General features: G+C 40.4%; 1 protein-coding gene across 3 annotated transcripts in view; it reads right to left on the bottom strand.

Moving 5' to 3' along the window:
* Nucleotides 1-27,436, bottom strand: part of LOC140718763 (DNA-binding protein RFX7-like) — a 108,531-nt gene that overhangs the window by 27,503 nt on the left and 53,592 nt on the right. For all 3 annotated transcript variants that reach the window (XR_012096783.1, XM_073032882.1, XM_073032883.1), the window contains exons 5-6: nucleotides 5,073-5,193; nucleotides 521-601 (exon numbers count right to left, since the gene is read on the bottom strand). Coding sequence is in view for 2 of the 3 variants with exons in the window: in XM_073032882.1 (XP_072888983.1) it covers nucleotides 521-601; nucleotides 5,073-5,193 (202 nt within the window). In the remaining variant the exon portion in view is untranslated. The remainder of the gene's footprint in view (nucleotides 1-520; nucleotides 602-5,072; nucleotides 5,194-27,436) is intronic.

Here is a 27,436-nt window from a genome sequence, read left to right on the forward strand (position 1 = left end):
AAATGAAAACAGTTATCTTTGAAGTTCGTACAAAGTGCTTTGCTCTCTTGCATTTCTGTTTCATCAACTAACATACCTCTTGAAATACGGGCAAGTCTAACAGAATGGGAAAAATGCTTCCCCAATGTTCAGTCCAGGTAAATAAAAGTCTTCAAAGATCAAAACATACACTATACTAACAATAAGACTTCACTAAAAATATAATTTGCAGGAGTTCTCGTGCATATATCATCAAGCTTGGATTATGCTTGTAATTAAGGCAACTTACAGCTACGTGGAGGCTGGTTAAGATGGATGATACAAGTCTGTGCCATGAGAATATTGGGAATATTGGGAATATTGGAAGAAAGAGAACGTGGCAGACAAATCTGGAGAAAATCAAATGTGAATGAGGAATGTGTTAATGGTGGATACAAACATGACCTTCAGATGGTAAAATGGAAAATGGAAGTTCACACACAACACTCTTTCCAACAGTGAAAGAGGCATAGTTATGGTTATGGTCAAAGGAGTTCCTTACCCCTTCAGAAGTTTTGTGAAAATCCAGGCTTGGTAGTGATGGCATGTGAACAAAAGCCTTTTTCCTCAGACCACTATAGCAATATGTTTCAAGTAGTTAAGGCTAGTTTTGTTTATTTTATAAATAAACAGCTTGCAGGATTCAAATTTTAAAAATACATAAACTATAAGCTCATCAACTTTCATGTCTATGAGAAAGTTCACATAATAACCATGTTAGAAATGTTGTCCATGTAACCTTTCCTAAACTATATCAATTCTTTACACACCCACACAAGATGTTAACTTGGAGACTTATTATACATCTTCAAAGAGAATTTTTTTTAAAATCAAGATTTTGTAACTTTATAAACTAAAAGAAAAGAATATGTAACCATGCCTCTCTCTAAGTTACCGGAACGTGAAATAGTGTATTTGATCATTTTCTCAAAAACTTAGGCTATAGCTGCAAGAAAATGTTTGTGAACCCTTTGCAATTGCCTGGTTTTCTGCATTAATTATTCATAAAATGTGGTCTGATCTTCATCTAAGTCACAATAATAGACAAATACAATCTGCCTAAACTAATGAAACCCCTTTTTATAGGGCCCCTCTAGAAACATGGCTGGTTAGCCCCTCGCTAGCAAAGCAATGGACTCAGTGGTGAGAAAACCACCTTTCTCAAACTCTGTATGTCTAGGTTTGATACGACTTGGGCTCCGCCAGACCGGGGGAACCAGGATGATGTTTCGACCAACCGCAACACAAACTGAGTGAATACTGTGTAAATATTGCCCATTTGCAATTACCTGTCAGCAAGAAATAACAGACTGTATACTGCATACAATTATAAAGAAAGCATATTTAAAAATTTCAGCTTTATTGAAGTTAGTAAGGGAAAAAATTAAAAAGGATCCATTACAGTTAATCCAGTCCAAATGTGCACAGAGGTTGGAATTTATCTTGAAGTTGTCTTTAGCTCACACATTGGACTCACGGTCTACATGAAAACACACACCACTTTCTGAATAACACACACAAAGTGTTGGAGGAACTCAGCAGGGCAGGCAGCATCCACAGAAAAAAGTAGTTAACGTTTTGAGCTGAAACCCTTCAACTGTCTTGCTGAAGGGCGTTGGCCCGAATCGTCCACTGAACATTTTTCTATAGATGCTCATGCCCTGTTGAATTCCTCCAGCAATTTGTGTGTTTTGCTTGGATATCCAGCATCTGCAGATTTTCTCGTTTGTGATTGGACCACTTTCCGAATGTTACTCAAAATTCATCTTGAACAAACAATCTGCCCCACGAGAGTATTGGTCCTTCCTCCTTGAAGCCATTCATCTGCACAAAGCACTTTATGCAACAGGAATGGCATCCTCAGCCATCTTCCCTCCCATCATCTCCCAGCTCCTGCCAAAAAGACCTCGACCCACACCACTGACTTGTCATTAAAACCTCTCCTCCCAGCATGCTCTAGTACCTTCTCCCAATTCCACCATCATGATTGGCTGACACAACATTCCTAAGTTGAAAAACATAGCCCGTCATCTTTAGCTTAAAACTGAAACAATGCTAAAAGCATAACATACTGCTCTTACAGAACTGCTAAAATGAAATAACTACAACATAGCAGTAAACATCTTAACCTGGGTGTTACACTAACAACACACAAACAATTGTACTTCTTGGCAAAACTAACTATACCATTTAAACAAGCAGTCTAGGTTCAACAAAATATGTGAACCTCTGAGGTAATGCCTTCTATAAAAGGTATTTGGAGTCATGTGTTCCAATCAATGAGATGAGATTAAAGGCGTGGACTGTGGAGTTATCCTGCTCGATAACGCAAAGTCAGGTTACTGACAGAGCCTGCTCTTCAAGATCTGTTTATGTGCACTATGTCTCAATCAAAACAAGGACCTTAGAAGAAGAATGGTAGGGATGAATGAAGCTGGAAAAGACTACAAAGCTCAAGATCTGAGCATTCATCAGCACACAGTAAGAGAAATTGTCTACAAATGGAAGAAACTGTTGCTACTCTCCCGAGGAATGAGCATCCTGCAAAGATCACACATAGAGCACAATGTATAATGCTGAAGGATGTGAAGAACCCAAGGGTAACAGCAAAGACCGACAGAAATCTCTAGAACTTGCTGAAGTCTCTGCTCATGTGTCTACTATAAGAAAAACTTTGAACAAGAATAGTATTCATGGAAGAATAGTATTCACCATGGAAGAAACCACTGCTCTCCAAAAAAAAACACTGCTACTTGTCTCAAGTTTGCAAAAGACCACCTGGATGTTCCACAATGCTTCTGGGACAATGTTCTGTGGACAGATGAGACAAAAGTTGAACTTTTTGACAGAAATACTCACTATGTTTGAAGGAAAAAGGCTATTGCACACCAACACCAAAACCTCATCCTAACATTGAAGCATGGTGGAAGATGATTCATGGTCTGTGGCTGCTTTGCCGCCTCAGGGCCTGGACAACTTGCAATCATTGCAATGAATTCAAAACTGTATCAAGACATTTTACAGGAGGATGTCAGGGTAGCAGTTTGTCATCTCAAACTTAATAGAAGTTGGATGATGCAATGAGACAATTGTCTGAAACACAAGAGTAAATCACAACAGAATGGTTTAAAAAGAAGAAAATATGTGTTTTGGAATGACCATGTCAGACTGCAGACATTAACCCAATTGAGATGGTGTGGCATAGCCTGAAGAGGCTATTCATTCAAGGTATCACAGAAATACAGATGAACTGAAACAGTTTTGCATGAAGGAATAGTTTAAAATTCCTCCTTGCTGTTGTGCAAGTCTGATCAGCAGAAGCAAGAAACATTTGGCGGAGGTTATTGCTGCTAAAGGAGGTTCTATCAGTTATTAAATACAAGGGTTCATATACATTTTCCAGCCTGGACATTGAAACAATGTGTTCAATAAAGACATGAAAAGTACAATTGTTTGTATGTTATTAGTTTAGGCAGATTATGCTTGTCTATTATTGTGACTTAGATGAAGATTAGACCACATTTTATGAGTAATTAATGCAGAAAACCAGGTAATTGCAAAGGGTTCACAAACCTTTTCTTGCAACTGTATATTTATGAATCCCAATCAAAGTGCTTCAACTCTCCTGCCATTTAAGAATCTAATTTTGTGCCTCACCTTCAGACATACCCAATTTAAATGCAAATGCATGATGTTAAATTTTTCCAATATCAGTATCAAAAGAACGGTAATCTGTTTTCCACAAATGGCTTACTAACCTTTAATAAAGAAGTAGCAACATATTAAGAACTGTGCCAAAATTTCTTAAGTTCATTTCATAAAACTCTGATCAGACAGGATTTTGATATGACACAATCCTGGAGTGAATTTGAGTAGCAATTGCAATTCAAAGGCTCATTTTATTGTCCAATACAACACTGATATTCATCTTCAGATATAAATGCTAAGCCTACAGTACTAACCCCCTTACATAACTGTAAATGGATATAGAAACCTGGCAAGGATACCATATTCAATGATAAAATTTTGTTAATAACAATTAGTCGAATTCAAAGAGTGGATCGCTAAATCAAACCTCTTAAATTTTACATATTGTATTGAGAAAGCATTTTGCATCATTGTGCTCTTCTTGTCCATTTTGCACACAAGATGTAACCTCACTGTTCCAAGGCTGGTGAGGTTACCTGCAGGAATTTAGTGTAGATTAGTTTTTCAAAGCTGCAACTATGGATGCCAAAACCCAATTAAAACTAACTGGTTTTGAGGAGGCACTGAAACAGATACACACATGCACATACTCACATTACTTAATAATCATTTGAGGTAGCAGGGATATCTGTGCTCCTGCTAGCTCCCATTACCCCATGCGTAACCTATTATGACACATCGTGTGTGAAAGAATCAATTCCTAAAGTTAGAATTAATTTAAGTACATCTCTATCAAGTAATTTCTTTTTTCCCAGGGTGGAAATGGCTAATACCGCTGGGGGGGGGGGGGGGGGGGCCCAAAATTTTAAGGTGACTGGAGGAAAAATGTCAGAGTCCTTAACACAGGGAGTGATGAGTGCAGGGTAAGTGCTAAAGGCAGATACATTAGAGGCATTTAAGATGCTCTAAGAAAGGCACATGGATGACAAAAAAATGTAGAGGGACAGGATAAATTAATCCTAGAACAAGTTAAAAGGTTAGCACAACATTTTTGTACCGTACTATGCTGTAGTGTCCTATGGTCTACAAACTTCATTTGCAAATTTAGTACACATTAAATTTTATATTAACATGGTAGGAAATAGGCACCTACATTTAAAACAGCTTATATCTGATGTACAACTGATTTGAAAGAAAAAAATGTTTCGATAAATGATCTGCATTTAACAAAACTACAAGTAAAATACTCCAATATCAAAGTTTAATCCTAGATGAATTTTATTGTAGGTGCTATTTGTGATAAAAATAATTCAAAAGTGACTTTACTTTATAAAAGTTTATCTATATGAAGACATTGCAAATCAAAATGAACAATGCACTTTCAAACGTCAAAGCAACAATAAAGGATATTTAGATTTGCCTCTTGTGCCGAGACGCCGGGCCTTCATGTTTGGAAAGACATTCTTCATGATCTTCCCAAAATCAGCTGCACTTAAAGAGTTATATCCAAGATTGTCGCAATAACCTCTGGAAAACAAAAAAGGATTATTTTGTTACAGTACAATTTTAGAACCTGCTTTCCTACTCTTTCAGATATTAAACAACTTCTCCTCTTCAGTAGTTGCTACTACTCTGTGTAGCTCAGGCAAAATCAACCAAGAGGTCAATAACAGACTCATGAATTGTCGTTTCCTTTTTTTAAAAAAAAAAGGCTCAGCCAAGCTGATAACCCATTGTGATAAGCCATGCTCATTAATTCATAAGCAACCATAGCAAATAATATAAACACACTGAAACACACCACCAGAATGAAATGTAATTCAGTCTAAAAAAAAACATTAAAATGAAAACAGACCTCTTGCATCAAAAGGACCAAGCAATTGTTTTTAATAGGTTACATTTTGCTTTAGGTAGTTTTGGAAATAGTTCACCAAAAGCAATGTGTCGTTAAGGCAGAAGGGACTGAATTTGCTTCCAGAATACAACAGTGGACTTCAGCTCCAACTGCAAAGCATGAGATCTAACAAATGAAATTTGCTGATATTAGTTGCTGCCTCATTACAGTTCAAACAGCCACACCAAATTTTCTTCATTTGTACTACTGCATTCAAAAGTTAGAACAAAAAAAACTGACTGACTTCTGGCATTTACTGCCTTCCTTTTAAATAAAGGAAAATGAAAGTCTGTAACATATCAAGCATTTAATGCATAAATTAAGCACTTTAACAAGAGATAACTGCAGAAATATTGAAGTGACAGGTGTTTAGTTTCGTTTAACTTAAGATTTTGCCCACTCAATTTTAATACAAAATCCACATCTACCCCATTAATTCAAGCAGTTGTCAAATTTAAATATCATTTATTGCATTATAATTCGTATTTTCCCAAGATTTACTGCATATTGTACCATCAAGTGCAGAAAAATATCAAAACATTACTTAAATTAAAAGCTAGTGATCTTGCAGGGAAAATTATTAATTTCATGATTTTTCTTATGAAAATGATCAGTATTAAGACTGATTCACGAGCATGTGAATGAGAAATAGAAAAGTTAACCGATTTGAAACACCACTTGAACATTTCTTAAATGCAAACCATGTAAGAAAGTTAGAATGTTTAAAAAAAGTCCTCAATGATGAAATAATGTAAAAATGTAACATAATTCATACTAACACATTGTCATCTCCAAATTTAAAGGTCAGATTTACTAGAAGTGTAATGAAATTCTTAAAAGCTAGTTTACAATATCTTTAATTTATTAATTTTACAGGAAAAAATAAAATGGAGTTCAGTACTAAAGTACCATAGAGTCACACAATTTGGTAAACTTAGGCTCACTTATTCATAATACATCTAACAATTATGAGAAGCAAAACACAAAGTAAAGCAATGCAAGTTTGATTGGTGCTGATTATCCATCATTCACAACAAAACCAATTCAAACAGCCAGAATCGGAGTCTGCAGTGCACATACTTTTCCTGTCTTTCACCTAGCTGGTTTCACTGGAAAAATTACACTACATGTTGAAGAAGTGAAATAAAAGTGTGCTTGAATATAATAGCAGTGACACCCAATACTCCAGAAAGTCTGCTTGTACAACACTACCAAAAGGTCTCAAGAGTGTTGGATTATCAGCCTTTTATTATACTGCAATCTGCTTTGGCTTACCCAAATCTAATGTGGCTATAAATTAATAAACACAAGAGATTCTGCAGATGCTGGAAATCCAGAGCAACACACAAAATGCTGAAGTAACTCCGCAAGTCAGGTAGCACCTACGGAAACAAATCAACATTTGACTCTTCGAGCTGAGACTCTTTTTCAGGATTAGAAAGGAAAGCAGAAGACTTCAGAATAATATAATTGATGTCTTGTTACTAGTTTGTACTTTATTATCAATTATAGAACGATGTGAATGTTCAGTATATACAAAGGGTGAAATGTACACACGTTTGATAACTTAGTCTTAATTACAGTCTAAGTAAACATCAAAGGAACTGCAGATTAAAAATAGCACAAAAATAATACAAAATGAAAACAAGAAATGCTAGAAAAATAGTCGGCCCTCTTTATCCACGAGGGATTGGTTCCAGGACCCCCCCAAGGATACCAAAATTCGCGGATGCTAAAGTCCCTTATTCAACCTGTCTTAATGCGGTGGATCTTAGGACCCAGCGGAACCCCAGACCTTATTTAACCTGTCTCAATGCAGTGGATATTAGGATCCGGCACCACAGCTCTGAATGTGCAGTGTTTCTGTTCACAAAAATAATCACGATCACAATTGAAAATAAAGTGGAAATAATAAAGCGATGGGAAAGAGGTGAAACGCCATTGGTCATTGGAAAAGCGTTAGGCTATAGTTGGTCAACGATCGGAACAATTTTAAAGGATAAAGTGAGAAAGGCTCTGCCCCGATGAAAGCTACAATTATTATTAAGCAACTCAGTGGTTTAATTATTGGGTTTGGGGGTTTTGGGTTTTTGATCCTCCACATCAACCCGGCACGGTGGAGAGCGCACTCGTCCCGAGTCTTGAGAACTTCCGTTCCTGAACCTGGCAAGGTAAAATATATACTATATACCAAGACAAATGTTTGACTAACTGACGCTAATACCAGATGTACCTGTACCTGTTCTTAGTAAGAGAACTTACAATTTTTTTCAATCCTGATCCACGATAATCCACTCACATCATCCCGTATACTTTAAATCATCTCTAGATTACTTATAATACCTAAGACAATGTAAATGCTATGTAAAATGGTTGTTATACTGCATTGTTTAGGGAATAATGATAAGGAAAAAAGTCTGTACATGCTCGTACAACAAGTGCTGGAAGAGCACTTCCGGGTTTTCGCGGTTGGTTGAATTCACGCATGCGGAATCTGCGGATAAGGAGGGCCGACTGCAGTCATCAGGTGAGCAGCATCTGCAGGAAGAGAGACAATTCATGTTTCCAGGCTGAAGGAGGCAAAAGAAGCAGAGAAGGTCAGAGAGGGGAGATATCTCTGATAGGATAAAACAAGGGTAACCATGGAGAAAAGCTGGTCAATGCAGCCTACTTCATTCTTCTTTAGAACAAAACTTCAGCTCTCAAACAGCCAAAATTTTACCAACATCCAAACACCACATTTAACACATTTTAAATAACATTACATTCTGCCTCTAGGCAATGTCTTGTTAAATGCCCATATCTGAATTCCAACCATTAATTCTTCAATGGGTAAGAATAAACTTGAAGTTCATACAAAAAAAATTCATAGTTCACTATTTGAACATTTGGAAATCTTGTTTGCTTGGCATCACCAGATAAAGATGCTACAGTACATTCTAACCCTGCTGGGCCCAGATCCCACATTCTCCCTAAACTGACCAGTGTCCCAGTGTCCCAAGGGAGTATAAAGCTCCCTTTAAACTCACTGGATTCACAGTGAAATTTATTTTAAGAGTATAATATCTAAAAAGGAAATTCAAAAATGCTTTGATTATTAATAGGAACAACCATTCAATAGTGAGAATAATGTTAGTTCCAAGCACGAGAGTTACAACCAAGTTCCGAGCATACCAAATTATAGATATTTTATCGTTGTACATTTTGTGTACATGAAATATCCTCAAGCATTTAATAGCCAATGAACTGCTAAAACGTGTCATCCAAGACCATCTCACAATCACACTTTGCCTGTTCTCCATCTCCCTCTGATGCTCCCCTCCCCATTTCTTCCTCCCTAGGCCTCCCATCCCATGATCCTTTCCCTTCTCCAGCTCTGTATCCCTTTTGCCAATCACCTTTCCAGCTCTTAGCTTCACCCCTCCCCCTCCTGTTTTCTCCTATCGTTTCAGATTTCCCCCTCCCCCTCCTACTTTCAAATCTCTTACTATCTTTCCTTTCAGTTAGTCCTGACGAAGGGTCTCGGCCCGAAACGTCGACTGTACTTCTTCCTATAGATGCTGCCTGGCCTGCTGCGTTCCACCAGCATTTTGTGTGTGTTGCTTGAATTTCCAGCATCTGCAGATTTCCTCGTGTTTGCGTCATCTAAGACCATGATATGTTGCATCCAATTATTAATCTATGTAGGTTATTAACCAATTTGCATGTGCAACCAACACATTAATTATCATATTCTCTAATGACAGCAGTTGAACGATGTTAAGAGAACAGATTAACATGTGATAGCCTTTATTCTCTCAACCAAGAATACATAAACAGAAAGACAACGGAAAAAAATTTAAAATCAGGAACATAATGTGGGCAGTTATGATAATTATATGAATACATATAATTTCAAATTCCATTTGCCTCAATAAATGGGCCTTTTAAAATTGTATTTAACATATATATTTAAATGCTTTTGATGACCATCATAGTTATCAAACACCCTTCTACCGGTATTTGGGGGTTATGACAATATATATCAGTTGGGAATATTTTATGTTTTAATTTACAATCAATTATCAAAGTAAGACAAGTTGATGAAATTACATACACACACACACGAAAAAACCCTGCCCCCAAAATGTAATAACTTAGTGTAACATGTGACATACATGGCAAACTAAACCCTCAACAGTCTGGGTGAATTCTGCCTAATGAAATTAAGGAGTCTTTAAATTCCAGTTCCACATAACAACACATTTATGGAACTTTAGTTCCTTTGTGGAAGAACAACATGAACAAATACTCAATATGAAAGCAAAAAAAATGCAGATATTCAAAATCAGGCTCTATAACCTCTGCTTGTTTTGTAAATTTTCTATGACTCCATCTAAAACAAAGATTTCTGAAAAACACAACAGGTCTTTCTATATTTGTGAAGACAAATACTCAAACTCTTATCAGTGAAAGAAATGCAAAGTTGAAAGTAAATTTATTCTTTCTTTTTAAATCTTTTTATTAATTTTAAGAAAAACATGAGATATGAATACAAAACGTTTGAGAGTACATAATTAATAGTTTAAACAGACAATCAGATATGTAATAATCAATATATAAAGCCTCCCAAACTCATAGTATTAATATAAAAGAATCAAAAAAGAGAGAAAAAAACCCCCCCAAAAAAACTAAGAGAACTTAAAAAAAAACTAACCAACATGGGCAATTGCATAATGTTAAATACATACAGTAGTGCCGATAACTCCGAACCTCCATCCAAATACTTAAGGATAATAACAGTAAGGTTTAGGATCAGACCATTTAACTCATATGAAAATGTTGAGTAAATGGTCTCCAAGTTTCGTCAAATTTAACTGAAGAATCAAAAACCACACTTCTAATTTTTTCTAAACTCAAACAAGAAATAGTTTGAGAAAACCACTGAAATACAGTTGGCAGGTTAATTTCTTTCCAATTCAATAAAATAGATCTTCTAGCCATTAATGTAACAAATGCAATCAGTCGTTGAGATGAAGCGGATAGACGATTATTATCTATCATTGGTAAACCAAAAATTGCAGTAAAAGGATGCGGTTGGACATTGATATTTAAAACTCTTGAAATGATATTAAAAATATCTTTCCAATAATTTTGTAAACAAGGACAAGACCAAAACATATGAGTCAATGAAGCAACATCAGAATGACATCTGTCACAAGTTGAACTAACATAAGAATAAAATCGAGCAAGTTTATCTTTAGACATATGAGCTCTATGTACAACCTTAAATTGTATTAGAGCATGTTTAGCACAAATAGAGGACGAATTTACCAATGACAAAATTTTTTCCCATTGCTCAGTAGATATAGGACAATGCAATTCTTCTTGCCATTCCTTCTTAATTTTTTCTGATACATCTGGCTGTACACTCATAATCATATTATAAATGATAGCTACTAAACCCTTTTGACAAGGATTGAGGGCTAAAATTCTTTCTGTAATGTCCAATGGACATTCTTTTGAAAAAGACTTTAACTCATTATACAGAAAATTTCTGACTTGCAAATATCTAAAAAAAATGGGTTTTAGGTAAATTATATTTATTAGATAGCTGTTCAAAGGACATAATGTTATCATCCAAAAACAGATCACGAAAACATGTTATACCTTTTGTTTTCCATAATAAAAAAGCTTGATCTATAGCTGAAGGCCGAAAGAAATAGTTAGACACTATAGGACATGACAGCATAAACTTATTCAAGCCAAAAAATTTACGAAATTGAAACCAAATTCGTAATGTATACTTGACTATGGGATTAGTTATCTGTTTATTCATTTTAACTAATGAAAAAGGAAGTGAAGATCCTAAGACTGAGATCAATGAAAAATCTTGCACAGATTTACATTCCAAATTTACCCATTGTGGGCAAGCAGCTGTAGTCAATTCTTGCGTCCAGAATATTAAATACCGTATGTTAACTGCCCAATAGGAAAATCTTAAGTTTGGTAGAGCCAAGCCGCCCTCCTTCTTAGGCTTCTGTAAATATTTTTTGCCTAGTCTAGGATTTTTGTTCTACCGAAAGTAAATTTATTAACGAAGTATATACATGTCACCAAATACAACCCTGACATTCTCTTGCAGGCATGCATAGTAAATCCAAGAATCAGAACAGAATCAATGAAAGACCACACCCAACAGGACAAACAACCAATGTGCAAAAGTCAACTAACTGTGCAAATACAAAAGAGAAAATAATAAACAAATAAATAAAAAGGAAAAAAAAAGTTGCGAATATAGAGAATCTGAGATGAAAAGTCCTTGAAAGTGAGTCCAGTTCAGTGGGAACGGTTCAGTGATGGGGTGAGTGAAGTTATCCCCTCTGGTTCAAGATTCTGATAGTTGAGGTGTAGGAGTCCTGAGGCTCTTGTACCTTCTGCTTGATGGCAGCAATGAGAAAAGAGCATGACCTGGATAGTAGGGATCCTTGATGATGGATGCTGGCTTCCTGCAACAGTGCTCCATGTAGACATGCTCAGTAATCAGGAGGGCTGTATCTACTGCTTGTGGTAGTATTTTCTATTCAAGTGCATTAGTTTTTCCATACCAGGTCCAGACCAGAAGTCAATATGCTCTCCACTACACATCAAAAGAAGTTTGTCAAAATTTTAGATGTCATGACAAATCTTCACCAACTTCTAAGGAAACTTTCTTTGTAATTGCGCTGACGTGCTGGGTTCAGGACAGACCCTATGAAATGAGAGCATCGAGGAATTTGAAGTTGCTGGCCCTCTCCACTTCTGACCACCTGATGATGACTGACTCATGGACTCCAGTTTCCTCCTCCTGAAATCAAGTGCCAGCTCCTTGGTCTTGCTGACGTTGAGCAAGAAGAGGTCATTGTTATGGTACCTATCAGCCAGATGTCCAGTCTCCCTCCTATCTGCTGATTCATCACCACCTTTGATGCAAGGTGACAAATAAAATTTCAGTTTTACAAACTAAGCCATTCGCCAAAACTGAAATTGTGTTCTTGTACTTGCGTTGTACTCCAAACAGGATCTAGTGGGTCAAATAAAGCCATCATCACCTAGATTCTCCCCATTGAAATCTGAGCAAAATTAACTGTTTAAGTTCAAATTGCTGCCGTGAGCTCTGGTATCATTGTTATTATAACCAAATACCAGACTAGACTGAACAAACACTGACATTCTAGGATTCTTTCATGAATAGAAACAGCAATGGCTCTTTGTACAACAAAAACTCTAAATAAATTTGCTAAATAACTTGCAGCCAATCAGTTACAATGCTACTTAGCAGATACAATGCAGCTGGAACCATTTCATTTGAACAATTTATAGTTGTGCTTCAGGCAATTCTGGACAAGTCTTTCCTATGTTTAATGACCAAAAATTTTAAACCTCAAGAGTTATCACATCAAAAGAATGCCTGCAAATATTGTCATTAATAAAGTCCTTATTGAAACCATTCATTGCAATGTTCTCCAGTAGAGTGCAAGTGGTTATCAAAAGACCTTCCACAAAAGTTTTTACAACTATTATCAATTAGTCAGGTACTGTTGCCGCTGTTTAAATATATATATATCAATCAAAGACCACATTACAGAACAAATATGATGATACAAGAGAGGGAACAGAGATATTTGAAGACTGTGCCTTTAGTGGATAATTGCAGTAGGGACTAAAAGACAGAGTGGCAGAGGTTATTTTCATTGAAAATGAGGCTGAAGGCAGGACATTATAAAATAAATGGCTTGGAGAGAATAGTAGGAATTACCTACTTCAAAGTTTCATGTTATTGTTAAAGTATGCATGTAAAATACTATGCTGATATTTGTCTACTCCAGATAGTCATTTAATACAGAAAGACCATGGGTGATGAAAGAATAAACATTAACTCCCCCCCCCAACCAGCATGAAAAAGAAAATAAATAAAACTCTCAGACCCCAAAATCACCCCCTCATCTGCAGCAAAGAGCTTCCTCAGTTTATCAGCCAAATACTTTCTTCATCTGGGAATATAAAGGCCGGTAAGTTTGACGTCAGTAGTAGGTAAATTATTGGAAGGAGTACTAAGAGATAGGATCTACAAGTATTTAGATAGACAAGGACTTATTAGGGAGAGTCAACATGGCTTTGTACATTGTTCTTTGTCATCTATATCAATGATCTGGATGGTAATGTGGTAAATTGGATCAGCAAATTTGCTGATGATCCAAAGATTGGAGGTATAGTGGACAGTGAGGAAGGTTTTCAAAGCTTGCAGAGGGATCTGGACCAGTTCGAAAAAATGGCAGATGGAGTTTAATACAGACAAGTGTGAAGTATTGCACTTTGGAAGGAAAAACGAAGGTAGAACATACAAGGTAAATGGTACTGCACTGAAGAATGCAGTAGAACAGAGGGATCTAGGAATACAGATACAAAATTCCCTAAAAGTGGCGTCACAGGTAGACAGTGTAGTAAAGAGAGCTTTTGGTACATTGGCCTTTAGAAATCAAAGTATTGAGTGTAAGAGTTGGGATGTTATGGTGAGGTTGTACAAGGCATTGGTGAGGCCAAATTTGGAGTATTGTGTGCAGTTTTGCTCACCAAATTACAGGAAGGATATTAATAAGGTTGAAAGAATGCAGAGAAGGTTTACAAGGATGTTGTCAGGACTTGAGAAACTGAGTTACTGAGAAAGGTTGAATAGGTTAGGACTTTATTCCCTGGAGTGTAGAAGAACAAGGGGAGATTTGATAGAGGTATATAAAATTATGATGGGTATAGATAGAGTGAAAGCAAGCAGGCTTTTTCCACTGAGGCTAGGGGAGAAAAAAAACAGAGGACATGGGTTAAGGGTGAAGGAGGAAAAATTTAAAGGGAACATTGGGGGGGGGGGCTTCTTCACACAGAGAGTGGTGGGAGTGTGGAATGAGCTGCCAGATGAAGTGGTAAATGCAGGCTCACTTTTGACATTTAAGAAAAACTTGGACAGGAACATAGATGAGATGTGTATGGAGGGATATGAGCCAGGTGCAGGTCAGTGGGACTAGGCAGAAAAATGGTTCGGCACAGCCAAGAAGGGCCAAAAGGCCTGATTCTGTGCTGCAATGTTCTATGGTTCTATCAGTTTGGTCAAAAAGTCAGAGTGCAGATTTAAGGCAGCTGGCAGAGGGAGGAGAGGGGAAATGAAGAGTTTATTCATCACGCAGTGTGTGGTAGGGTGCTGAAAGGGTGGAACTGATAAAATCTAATTAACCATATAACAATCACAGCACGGAAATAGGCCATTCCAGCCCTCCTAGTCCGTGCCAAACTCTTAATCTCACCTAGTCCCACCTACCCGCACTCAGCTCATAACCCTCCACTCCTTTCCTGTCCATATACCTATCCAATTTTACCTTAAATGACACAACTGAACTGCCCTCTACTACTTCTACAGGAAGCTCATTCCACACAGCTATCACTCTCTGAGTAAAGAAATACCCCCTCGTGTTTCCCTTAAACTTTTGCCCCCTAACTCTCAAATCACGTCCTCTCGTTTGAATCTCCCCTACTCTCAATGGAAACAGCCTATTCACGTCAACTCTATCTATCCCTCAAAATTTTAAATACCTTGATCAAATCCCCCCTCAACCTTCTACGCTCCAATGAATAGAGACCTAACTTGTTCAACCTTTCTCTGTAACTTAAGTGCTGAAACCCAGGTAACATCCTAGTTAATTGTCTCTGCACTCTCTCTAATTTATTGATATCTTTCCTATAATTCGGTGACCAGAACTGTACACAATATTCCAAATTTGGCCTTACCAATGCCTTGTACAATTTTAACATTAAATTAATTTAAATTAAATTTAATTTAATTAAATTTAATTAAACTAATTAAATTTAAACAATACTTGAAGAGCCATGATCGGCAGTGTTATGGCGCAAGGAGTACTTTTTTTCCACAACTGTTACCTTCTACATTCTAAATTTTATACTCTACTAATTATTTAAATAATTTCACAAAACACTGCTGTAAGTGGACAGATAACCTTTAATGAATTCATCTACTTTCAGACACAGACACACCCGCCCTGTTTAAATGCAGTGGATTCTAGTTAATTGGGACACATTAGGACCAGTACATTTTGGTCCAATTAAACCGCTGCTGCAATTCACTAAAGTTTCATGGAAATGGTTACAAAGGTGTATATATATATATATATATATATATATATATATATAAAAAAGACAAACTATGTTTAACTGAGTAACAAATTAGAACCCTATCAATACCACTACAATACTGTCAAGCTGTTTATTAGTACAGAGGAATTCATCCAGTGTACACTCCCATGTTCTTTGATTGACTATAAATGAACAAAATCAACGCAAACACCTAGTACAGATAATGGACTGCCTTCATAAAATGCTTTCAGTGACTGCATCCTCCAAATCTTCATTTTCAATGTAATATTCAAGATTGTCAGTACCTTCCAATTCTCTGTAGTTCCTAACTTGAAGTAGTGAAATCGCTTCATTTTTACTCCGAGCTATTTCTGACACCTCCAAGCCTGAATGCCTGAAACCGCACTGAGCAAGAGAGTTCTAAATTGTCTTACTGCTTAATTCTCACTATTAGCGACAGGAATTACTACTTTTTGAAGATGAACACACACAATTGACACTATTTAAAAGCTGTTCAGTCTGAGCATGGTACAGTGTTTTACGACCACATATGCTCACACAACTGACGCCAGTTAGAAACTATTTGACAACATTCTCTTGCCCAATTAAGTGCCACAGTGTCCCAAATAAACTAATTTTTGCTATTTGGTTTTGTTCTTTAAGAGTTGCACCAAATAAGCAGCTGTCTGGATTAACTGATAACCCAATTATCCCGGAATCGACTGTCCTAACAAACAGCCCAATTTTAATAGAAAGAAAAGCTATGATTGCTGGAAATCTGAAATAAAAGCAGAAAATGCTAGATATATTTAACAGGTCATCAGTACTTGTGGAAAAAAAATGTTTTATGTTGATGACCTGAGTTTGAGGCTCGAGTTACAAGACTAGATAGGTCAGGACCATTTTCCTGGATCAAAAGGAGGCTAAGGGGTAACATTATAAAATCATGAGGCACAGAGGTACGGTAGAAGGACACAATTGTTTACCCAAGTTAGGCAAGTCTAAAAAAGGAGGTCCAAAGTAAACATCAAAGGGATGTTTTAAAGGATTTCTTAGGGGCAGTTTTTCCACACACAGCGTATCATTTAAAAGTGTTTAAATAACATTTGGATAGAAGAGTTCAGAGTGATATTGGGCAAAAGCAGGCAAATACAACTGGCTTACATAAGCATCCTTACTCAATGAATATCTTCCAGTACAACCCAGGTTGTGCTCTCTCCTCACTGCTGCCATCAGCAAGGTGGTACAGGAGGATCAGGACCCACACCACCAGGTTCAGGAACAGTTACTACCCCTCAACCATCAGGCTCCTGAACCAGAGGGGTCAACTTCACTTGCCCCGTCAATGAACTGTCCTCACAATCTATGGACTCATTTTCAAGGACTCTTCATCTCACATTCTTGATATTTATTGCCTATTTATTATTATTATTAGTTGTTTGTGTATTTGCAGTTTGTTGTAATTTGCACATTGATTGCTTGTCCATCTTATTGGAGGGCACCTGTCATTGATTCTATTGTGTATTTTGTATTTACTGTGAATGCCCACAACATGAATCTCAAGATTGCATACAGTGAGTGACATATATGTACTTTGATTATAAATTTACTTTCAACTTTGATCTTAGTCAGTGTGGACAAGTTGGGCTGAAGGGTCTGTTCCATGTGGAGTAACTCTGACTCCTTTACTTGACTTTGTGTTTGCAGTTAAGCACAATCATTTTCAAAATGCTTTTAATTTTCTTCCCCAATTTCAGGCTTTGGAAGTGCCAGAGGCTGAATCACTACCTGGACCATGTTGCCAGATTCTGGCATCTAGTGGGCCAAGAAGATTTGGCTAGTTGGGATAGGTGTAGTCTTGGATAGTCTGTAAGCTGTGGTTCCATGAAGGGAAGGTCAGGCCAATCTGGCTCAGTATGTTATTGCTAAATCTTGTTAATTGTAAAACATCCCTTTTACAAATTATGCAGTTGTATCCTGGGATATTGCATTCTTTTTAAGATATACACAAATTATTTCATAATTCCTCACATCTTTACACAAACGTTCTATGAACAGAAGATCTGAAATGCTAAAAATTTGGTCCTCCTTTTAATAACGTCTAATTGCTGCTAGTAGTCAAAATTTAAATGTAACAAAGGAAAACAAAACTAGGTCAAATCATTATTCTATGTTATGTATTTAATATAGCAGTAATATTCAAAGATTATGGTAAGTATAGTATTTCATAGAGCATTCTTCGTTTAAATAATTCATTATCGTTATACGTATGTTTTATCTGAATGGCATATGTCATCATGTCATATATACACATCTCGCCAAAGTTTTTTAAAAATGCAGTTACACATGCATTATGGAATTTCCGTGTTTCCTTTCAATTAGTTTTATGTTTTGGAGTTACAAAACATAACAGGTAGTGATGAGGTATTTAAAAAATGAACCTGTGACGACTGTTAAAATGAAGCAAAACGTTCAAACTTTTAAAAAGTACAGCAAAAAATGGTTGAGTTTAAACAAAAGTGTAGCATGTTATTTTTTTTTCTTTGGAGCTGCATGTGTTCCTTGCAAATGGAAAGGCAATTGAGTTTTAAAAAAGGTAGGAAACAGACAAAATTCATGGGTTCATAAACTGAGTATCGGGTAATAATAATCATAAAAAAAGGAAAACAGCTGGCTCCTTCAGAAAGATTGAAATGTTTGATTACACAACAGATAATTGGTTCTTGTGCACTGAACAGATTGAGCAGTATTTTGAAGCAAATGAAATAGCCAATTGAGTGCATTGGATTGAAAGGCATCCAGTTTGCTTAGGAGTTTAACTGCTCCAACCACACCAGCTAAAATAAGCTTTTGTAGTGGCGTGCTACACGCAGCGCTGAAATAACGACACGGAGTCGGTAAACTGCAGTTAAAGAAGATTTTATTCGAACTTCGCGGCCTCGCTTTAAAGCCTCCCTGATCCCGCCCTCCTCGGGCGCGGATGCTGTAAGGGGCACGTATTCACAGTCCTGTCCCGCGCGCAGATGCTGTAGGGGCACGTACTCACAGTCCCGCGCGAGCTTTTCCCTTTGTTGGTGAAGCAGACCCGGCGCCTTTTGGGACTGGCCTTTATGCCGGCGCGCTGGCTATTTGTGAGCCGGTTCGAGTGCGCTAGGAAGTGGGTCGCCACATAACCCCCCCCACCCCCCCCAGAACCGGCGATACACCCCTCAATGTCCACAGTCTGGGCCGGACCCTGTTTGGGAGGTCGGCCCCTGCGCCGCGGTGCCAGGAACTCGACCGGTTGCGCCACGTCCACATGGGCTGGTTTGAGTCGGTCCACCGTGAAAACCTCCTCTCTCCCCCCAACGTCCAGCACGAACGTGGACCCGTTGTTCCTGAGCACCGTAAACGGCCCCTCGTAGGGCCGTTGCAGCAGTGGCCGATGCCCGCCCCTTCGTACAAACACAAACTTACAGTTCTGCAGGTCTTTGGGTACGCAGGTCGGGTTCTGCCCATGCTGCGAAGTGGGTATGGGGGCCAGGTTGCTGAGCCGCTCGCATAGTCTGCCCAGGACTGCTGCGGGTTCTTCCTCGTGCCCCCTTGGGGCTGGTATGAACTCCCCGGGGACGACCAGGGGTGCGCCGTACACCATCTCGGCCAACGAGGTGTGCAGATCGTCTTTGGGCGCCATGCGGATGCCGAGTAGGACCCAGGGAAGCTCGTCCACCCAGTTAGCTCCTCGCAGGCGGGCCATGAGAGCTGACTTTAGGTGACGGTGGAAACGCTCCACCAGGCCATTCGACTGTAGGTGGTAGGCAGTTGGGTGGTGCAGCTGTGTCCCCAAAAGGCTGGCCATAGTTGACCACAGGCTGGAGGTGAACTGGGCGCCTCTGTCAGAGGTAATGTGTGCCGGTACACCAAAGCGGGACTCCCAGGTGGTGATCAGTGCCCGGGCGCAAGATTCGGAGGTGGTGTCGGTGAGCGAGACCACCTCTGGCCATCTTGTGAACCGGTCCATGATAGTGAGGAGGTGCCGCGCTCCGTGCGACACTGGCAGGGGGCTCATGATATCCACATGAATGTGGTCGAAACGCCGGTGGGTGGGGTGGAACTGCTGCGGCAGGGCTTTGGTGTGCCGCTGCACCTTGGCCATCTGGCAGTGCATGCACGTTTTGGCCCATTCACTGACCTGCTTGCGGAGTCCGTGCCAAACGAACCTGCTGGAGACCATCTGGACGGTTGTCCTGATGGAGGGGTGCGCCAAGTTATGAATGGAGTCGAAAACACGTCGCCGCCAGTTTTCCAGGACAACGGGACGGGGCTGGCCGGTGGCGACGTCACAGAGTAGGGTCCTCTCACCTGGGCCTACGGGGAGGTCCTAGAGCTGCAAACCGGAGACTGCGGTTCTGTAACTAGGGATCTCCTTGTCTGCCTGCTGCGCCTCTGCCAGCGCCTCAAAGTCTACCCCTTGGGAAAGGGCATGAATGTTAGGGCAAGAGAGCGCGTCCGCCACAACATTGTCCTTACCCGAGACATGCTGGACATCCGTCGTGTATTCAGAGATGTAGGACAGATGGCGCTGCTGGCGGGACGACCAGGGGTCGGACACCTTCGTGAACGTAAAGGTAAGCGGCTTGTGGTCCGTGAACGCGGTGAAGGGCCTACCTTCTAAGAAGTACCTGAAATGCCGGATTGCCAGGTATAGCGCCAACAGTTCCCGGTCGAAAGCACTGTATTTGAGCTCGGGTGGTCGCAGGTGTTTGCTGAAAAACGCCAGGGGTTGCCAGCGACCCGCGATGAGTTGCTCCAGTACCCCACCAACTGCCGTGTTAGATGCGTCCACTGTGAGGGCAGTAGGGACGTCCATTCTGGGGTGCACTAGCATCGCGGCGTTTGCCAAGGCTTCTTTCGTTTTAATGAAAGCGGCGGCGGACTCCTCATCCCAGGTAACGTCCTTGCCCGGACCCGACATCAGGGCGAACAGGGGGCGCGTGATTCCGGCAGCTGAAGGGAGGAAGCAGTGGTAGAAATTTACCATACCCACGAATTCCTGAAGGCCTTTGATTGTGGTGGGTCGGGAAAAATGGCGGACTGCGTCTACCTTAGCGTGCAGAGGGGTTGCCCCGTCTTTAGTAATCCTGTGGCCCAGGAAGTCGATGGTGTCGAGCCTGAACTGGCATTTGGCCCGGTTGATTGTTAGACAGTATTCACTCAGTCGGGCGTAGAGTCGACGGAGGTGGGACAGATGCTCCTGACGACTGCTGCTGGCTATGAGGATGTCGTCCAAATAGATGAAAGCGAAGTCCAGGTCGCGTCCCACCGCGTCCATTAACCGCTGGAACGTCTGTGCGGCATTCTTCAGGCCGAACGGCATGCGGACGAACTCGAAAAGGCCGAACGGGGTGATGAATGCCGTTTTGGGGACGTCGTCCGGATGCATCAGGATTTGATGGTATCCTCGGACGAGGTCTACCTTGGAGGAGATCTGTGCGCCGTGCAGGTTTGCTGCAAAGTCCTGAATGTGCGGCACAGGGTAGCAGTCCGGTGTTGTAGCCTCGTTCAGCCTGGGGTAGTCGCCGCATGGTCTCCAGCCCCCTGTCGCTTTGGGCACCTTGTGCAGGGGGGAGGCCCATGGGCTGTCGGATCGCCGTATGATCCCCAATTCCTCCATCCTCTTGAACTCCTCCTTCACCAGTCGGAGCTTGTCCGGGGGAAGCCGCCGAGCGCGGGCGTGGAGGTGTGGTCCCTGGGTCAGGATGTGGTGCTGTACGCCGTGTCGGGGCATGGCTGCCATGAACTGCGGTGCCAGAACCGATGGAAAATCCGCCAGGACCCTGGTGAAGTCGTTGCCGGACAGCGTGATGGAGTCGAGGTGAGGGGCTGGCAACTGGGCTACACCCAGGGAGAATGTCTGAAAGGTCTCGGCGTGGACCAGTTTCTGCCTCAGCAGGTCGACCAGCAGGCTGTGAAACCGCAAAAAATCCGCACCCAGAAGCGGTTGGGCTACGGCGGCCAGAGTGAATTCCCACGTGAACCGGCTGGAGCCGAACTGTAGCTGCACTGTACGGGTGCCGTAGGTCCTTACCGTGCTGCCGTTCACAGCCCTCAGGGTGGGACCCGGTGCCCTGTTGCGGGTGTCGTAACTTGTCAGAGGTAAGACACTGATCTTGGCACTGGTGTCGACCAAAAAACGGCGTCCCGACCTCTTGTCCCACACATACAGGAGGCTATCCCGATGGCCAGCTGCCGTAGCCGTCAGTGGCGGCTGGCCCTGGCGTTTCCCGGGAACTTGCAGGGCGGGCAACAGCGGCGGGCTTCTGCGCCCCACCGCTGGTGGTAGGAGCACCATTGTTCGTTGGGCTCCTCACCCCTGCCTCTGGGGTTAGCGGGCTCTGTGGCCGGGCCTGGTCTGGTTTGCTGCTGGGAGCGTGGCCTGGTGATCTGTGCAACGGACGCCCCACTTACCTTCTTGGCGTTCCACAGCGTCTGCCCGGGCTGCCACCTTCTGGGGGTCGCTGAAATCCGCGTCGGACAGCAGCAGGCGTATGTCCTTGGGCAGCTGCTCCAGGAATGCCTGCTCAAACATGAGGCAGGGCTTGAGTTCGCCGGCCAGAGACAACATCTCATTCATTAAAGCCGATGGAGGTCTGTCCCCCAAACCATCCAGGTGCAGTAAGCGGGCAGCTCGCTCGTGCCGTGAGAGTCCGAAAGTCCTTATGAGCAGGGTTTTGAATTCCGTGTATTTGCCGTCCGCTGGGGGAGACTGTACGAACTCCTTAACCTGGGTCGCTGTGTCCTGGTCGAGGGAGCTCACCACATAGTAGTAACGTGTGTCCTCCCAGGTTATCTGCCGAACGTGGAATTGAGCTTCTGCTTGCTGGAACCACAGGTGAGGTCGCAGCGTCCAGAAGCTTGGCAGTTTCAACGAAACCGCATGAACAGATGCAGCGTCGTTCATCTCTGGTCCAAATATCGTTTGGACCGTCGGGGTCACCAATTGTAGCGGTGTGCTACACGCAACGCTGAAATAATGACACGGAGTTGGTAAACTGCAGTTAAAGAAGATTTTATTCGAACTTCGCGGCCTCGCTTTAAAGCCTCCCTGATCCCGCCCTCCCCAGGTGCGGACGCTGTAGGGGGCACGTATTCACAGTCCTGTCCCGCGCGCGGATGCTGTAAGGGGCATGTACTCACAGTCCCGCGCGAGCTTTTCCCTTTGTTGGTGAAGCAGACCCGGCGCCCTTTTGGGACTGGCCTTTATGCCGGCGCGCTGGCTATTTGTGAGCCGGTTCGAGTGCGCTTGGAAGTGGGTCGCCACACTTTGCTGATATCATGAAAGTAATGCATGAATACTTAGTACTGAGACCAGTGTTGAGTGCAGAAAGCTTTAGGTTTCATAAGCGAAATCAAAAGGAAGGACAGTCCATTTCAGCTTATGTGGCTGAATTGAAGAGATTTTCTGAGCATTGTCAGTTCAATGAAAGGGTAAATGATGCACTGGGAGATTGTTTAGTTTGTAAAATCTTACAAGAAAGCATTCAAAAACAGCTCCTAACTGAGGCACTATTCACATTTAATAGAGCAATTGAAATAGCTGTATCAATGTAAACAACAGCCAGAGATGCAACTAGGTTGCAGTGAGGATGAAAGTATGTGTGAACAAAACTGTAATGTCTAAACAGAAACCTGCCTGGCCAACCAAGTTATGTTACTGTTGTAGTAGGGGCTCACATACACCAGACTAATACCGATTTAAAGGCAAAACTTACAGAAGAAGCAACAGTGTAGGACGCATTCTAAAAGCATGTCAGGCAGACAAGAATGGACTGCACAGGGAAGAGAAAAAGTTAAAAATTCAAACAGTAGTTTCAGAAAGAGCACTAATCTACATGCTGTTGATGTGAAACCTGATGCAAGTGACATAGGACCAGTTAGCCTCGAGATTTACCAAGTGAAAACTATGTCCAAAGACTCAAAATACATTTATTATCAAAGTATGTATGCAGTATGCAACCCTGAAAGTTGTCTTCCTCACAGACAGCCACAAAACAAAGAAAACCATGGAAACCCTTCAAAGAAAAACATCAATCCACTCCCCTCCCACATGAAAGAAATCACATAAATGACAACAGAAAAGCAAAAACACAGAAGATAAAACAAAAATTGGAAAATAGTCCAGGTACATTCATTTCAGTTCAGTTTGTTATCTGCAGGTAAAATTGCCCAAAATAGCAACAAAAAGCGAAGTGACCAGAAATCAGAAACACATCATAACGTGAACTACAGAGTCCAATCCACATTGATTAAACCTTGCCCAAGACTCAGAACTCTGGCACCATCTTCCGACAGCATCGAACACAGGGACCTTCCTTCAGGAGCCGCAAGCAAGAGGTTGGTAGATGACGCTGAACACCTACTTGCCTCGATAATGGGCTCATGCTCCGTCTCCAAGCTTCTCAGTCTCACGGACCCCTCTCAGAGACAGCAAAGCTCCAGATCACTCAAATGGTCTGAAAACACACTATCTAAATGTATATCACAGGCTCCACCACATTTGAAAGAAAAAGATGTAAAATAAGTGAAAGAAATAGTTTCATGAACTGTCTGGAGGATGTCACCCTTGGTCACGTTGTTTGCTGGTGCCACCTTCTTCATGAAACAAGAATTAGGACTTACGCCAGAAGTGACCAGCAAATTAATTAAAGTAGAACTGAGACAGGTTTGGCTGTTTCAGTCATTCCACAAAATGAGTCTGAATGGCATTTCAAAGATACTGAACTGAAGCCTGCAGATATCTAACCAAGAACATATACTGAGAAAAGATAACTCATCTGAGCTCTCAAGATGGCGCTCATGGGGTGAGGCTGTATTAGGCTTCCCTCCAATCGTTTTACTCTTTTTACCTGCAATCACCCCCTAACTAACCTATTTATACCTACACTAAAGGGGTTGATATTTAAGAAATACTTTTCGACTTTTTGAATTATTTTTCAACTTGTCAAAATGGCTGGGAAATCACGAGAAAATAAAGAAGCGAAACTGGCTAAAGAACCGTTAACTTTGGATGCAATCGGGAAACTTATGGATGAGAGACTGGAGAAAAAACTCAGCCCAAAGTTTTCTCTGCTTGATGAAACTTTATAGACAGTCGACGTAAGTCTTCAATCACTTAAATCAGAAATTCAACAACAAGAAGCAAGAATTTCAGCTCTTGAAGAAGCCGCCCGCCAGAGAGATCATAAAATTGAAACTTTGGAACAAAAGCTGTCTTCGACTTCTCAAGTGTTGGAATGTTATAAATCCAAACTTATTGATCTCGAAGACAGAACCTACGGATAATCGGGCTCCCGGAAAATGTTAAGAAGGGTGATCCGGTTGAATTTTCCTCTAAATTCTTAATGGATGTCTTCGGATCAGATGTTCTGGATACCCCTCCAGTAATCGACTGTGCACGTCGCATTTCACGCTTAAAACCAGCTCCAGGTGAGAAACCACGGCCAGTAATTCTCCAGCTTCACTATGCTCATATTAAAGATCGCCTGATTCGAGCTGCCCAACAGAAGGGTATGATCAACTTTCAAGATTTCAAGTTTCGTATTCTGGAAGACTATAGTCCTGAAGTTCTGGGGGAAAGAAAGGCTTTTAAACTGGTTATGTCAGAATTCTAACAGAAAGGCTACAAACAAGTGCTGTTATTTCCAGCGCAACTGAGAGTCATTCTTCCCAATGATTCTCGTCGGCTGTTTAAATCTCCAGCTGATGCCCAAAGATTTCTCGAGGAACAGCACCTTTCTACTACGAGTTGATTATTTTTAATGGCTTTTTATTGTTTTGGATTTTTCTTTTAAGCTAATAATTAGCCTATAGATTCGGACCTTTCATAATTTGAAGATCCTTATGTGATGACTGTTGTGTATTTTTTTACATTTTCAGGTAAAGGTCTGGTTTTGGTTTATTTCGAGATTTTTTAAATTATTATTCTTTTGATTTTGAAAGCTACTAATTAAATGTCTTTAAGTTTGTATACATTTTTGCCTTATATCTTTTATGCTGAAGTATTCAGTCTTTTTTTGAACTTTCTCTTTCCAAGATGTCGTTTCTTCTTCCCATAAGACCTCAGTTCTTGGACATGTCATATCCATTCGGGTATGTCTGAACAAGACTGATGGTCTTCTTTAGAAATATTAGTATAACGCTATCCTGTTTTAGGTTTTGACTGTTTAGTACTTTTTTTCTTCTTTCTTAATCTTGTCTCTTTTTTAAAATAATATTAACTTTATAGTTTTATCCCTGTTTTACTAACCCTTTACTTTTTTTTGAATATTTTTGTGTCTGTTTTTTCACTTTTTTTCTGAGCTGCCATCTTGAGAGATGGGGGTAAAATTAGTGTTAGTTTGCCTGCTCGCCTCTCTCTGTTTTTTTCTTGGGTTTCCGTGGGTGGGGGGGGGGGGGGGTCTCTTTTGCTTTTCGCTTAGTTTTTCCTTCATGGGCTGACTTGAAACTACCAAAATGTCTGCGGTGTCGTAACTTCCGGTTCCTCTTTGAACCTGCTCTCCTCTTCCGGGTTCATGAGTTTATCTTCTGTTTAACCTTGTGCGTTCACTACGATAAATATTAGCAATATGGATGATTATTAACTTTGTTTCTTGGAATACAAATGGTTTAAATCATCCGATTAAACAGAAAAAAATATTTAAAGTATTCCACAGAATGAATGCTAATATTATCTTTGCACAAGAGACTCATGTGACGAAGGAGGATAGTCAACGATTTTTAAGGTTTTGGAAGGCCAACAGTATCATTGGAATTCTCAAGCTAAAGTAAGAGGCGTTTCTATTTTTATAGACTCCTCAACCTCTTTTATACATTATGAACAATTTCAGACCCACAAGGTAAATTTTTGCTCCTTACTGGTTTACTTTTTAACCAAAAAGTTGTATTAGTTAATGTTTATGCTCCAAATATTGACTGTCCTGAATTTTTTAAGTGTTTATTTACATCCTTCCCTAATTTAAATGGGTATATGTTGATAATGGGTGGGGATTTTAACTGTTGTTTAAATCCCTCGATGGACAGATCTAAGTCCACTCAGGTTCTTCCGAATAAATTGGTCTCTCTCATTAACTCCTTTATGGTTGATTCTGGAATCTCTGAGATATGGCAATTTTTACACCCCAAGGATAAAGAATTTTCATATTTCTCTCATGTTTATCATAATTACTCAAGAATTGACTATTTCTTTATTGATCATCATTTACTTACAGCCGTTAGTGACTGTAACTATGACTCTATTACTATCTCTGATCATGCATCTTTGAAACTATCTATTAAGACAATGGATTCATCCTCAACTGTTAAACCATGGTGGTTCAACTCTACTTCAGGACTCAGACTTTCTCAACTTTATTAAAAAACAAATTGATTTGTTTTTTTTCAACAAACTTTACAGAAGAGATTTCTAGTGGAATATTATGGGACACTTTTAAAGCATTTATCCGTGGACAAATTATTTCATACTCTGCTGGAGTCAGAAAACAAATTAACACTAAATACCTATGTTGGTTGATAAAATTAAAGAAATTGTTAAGACTTACTCTGTAACTGAAAACTGCTTTGGTTAAACGGAAGATCATTAAGATTCGTAAACGAGATGGCACTTTGACTATTGATCATAAAGAAATAAAGCCTTTCAAGACTTTTATAACTCTCTATATCAATCAGAATTTTCTGATGATT

This window comes from Hemitrygon akajei, chromosome 30, assembly GCF_048418815.1.
Source record: "Hemitrygon akajei chromosome 30, sHemAka1.3, whole genome shotgun sequence".
Classification (NCBI taxonomy): Eukaryota; Metazoa; Chordata; class Chondrichthyes; order Myliobatiformes; family Dasyatidae; genus Hemitrygon; species Hemitrygon akajei.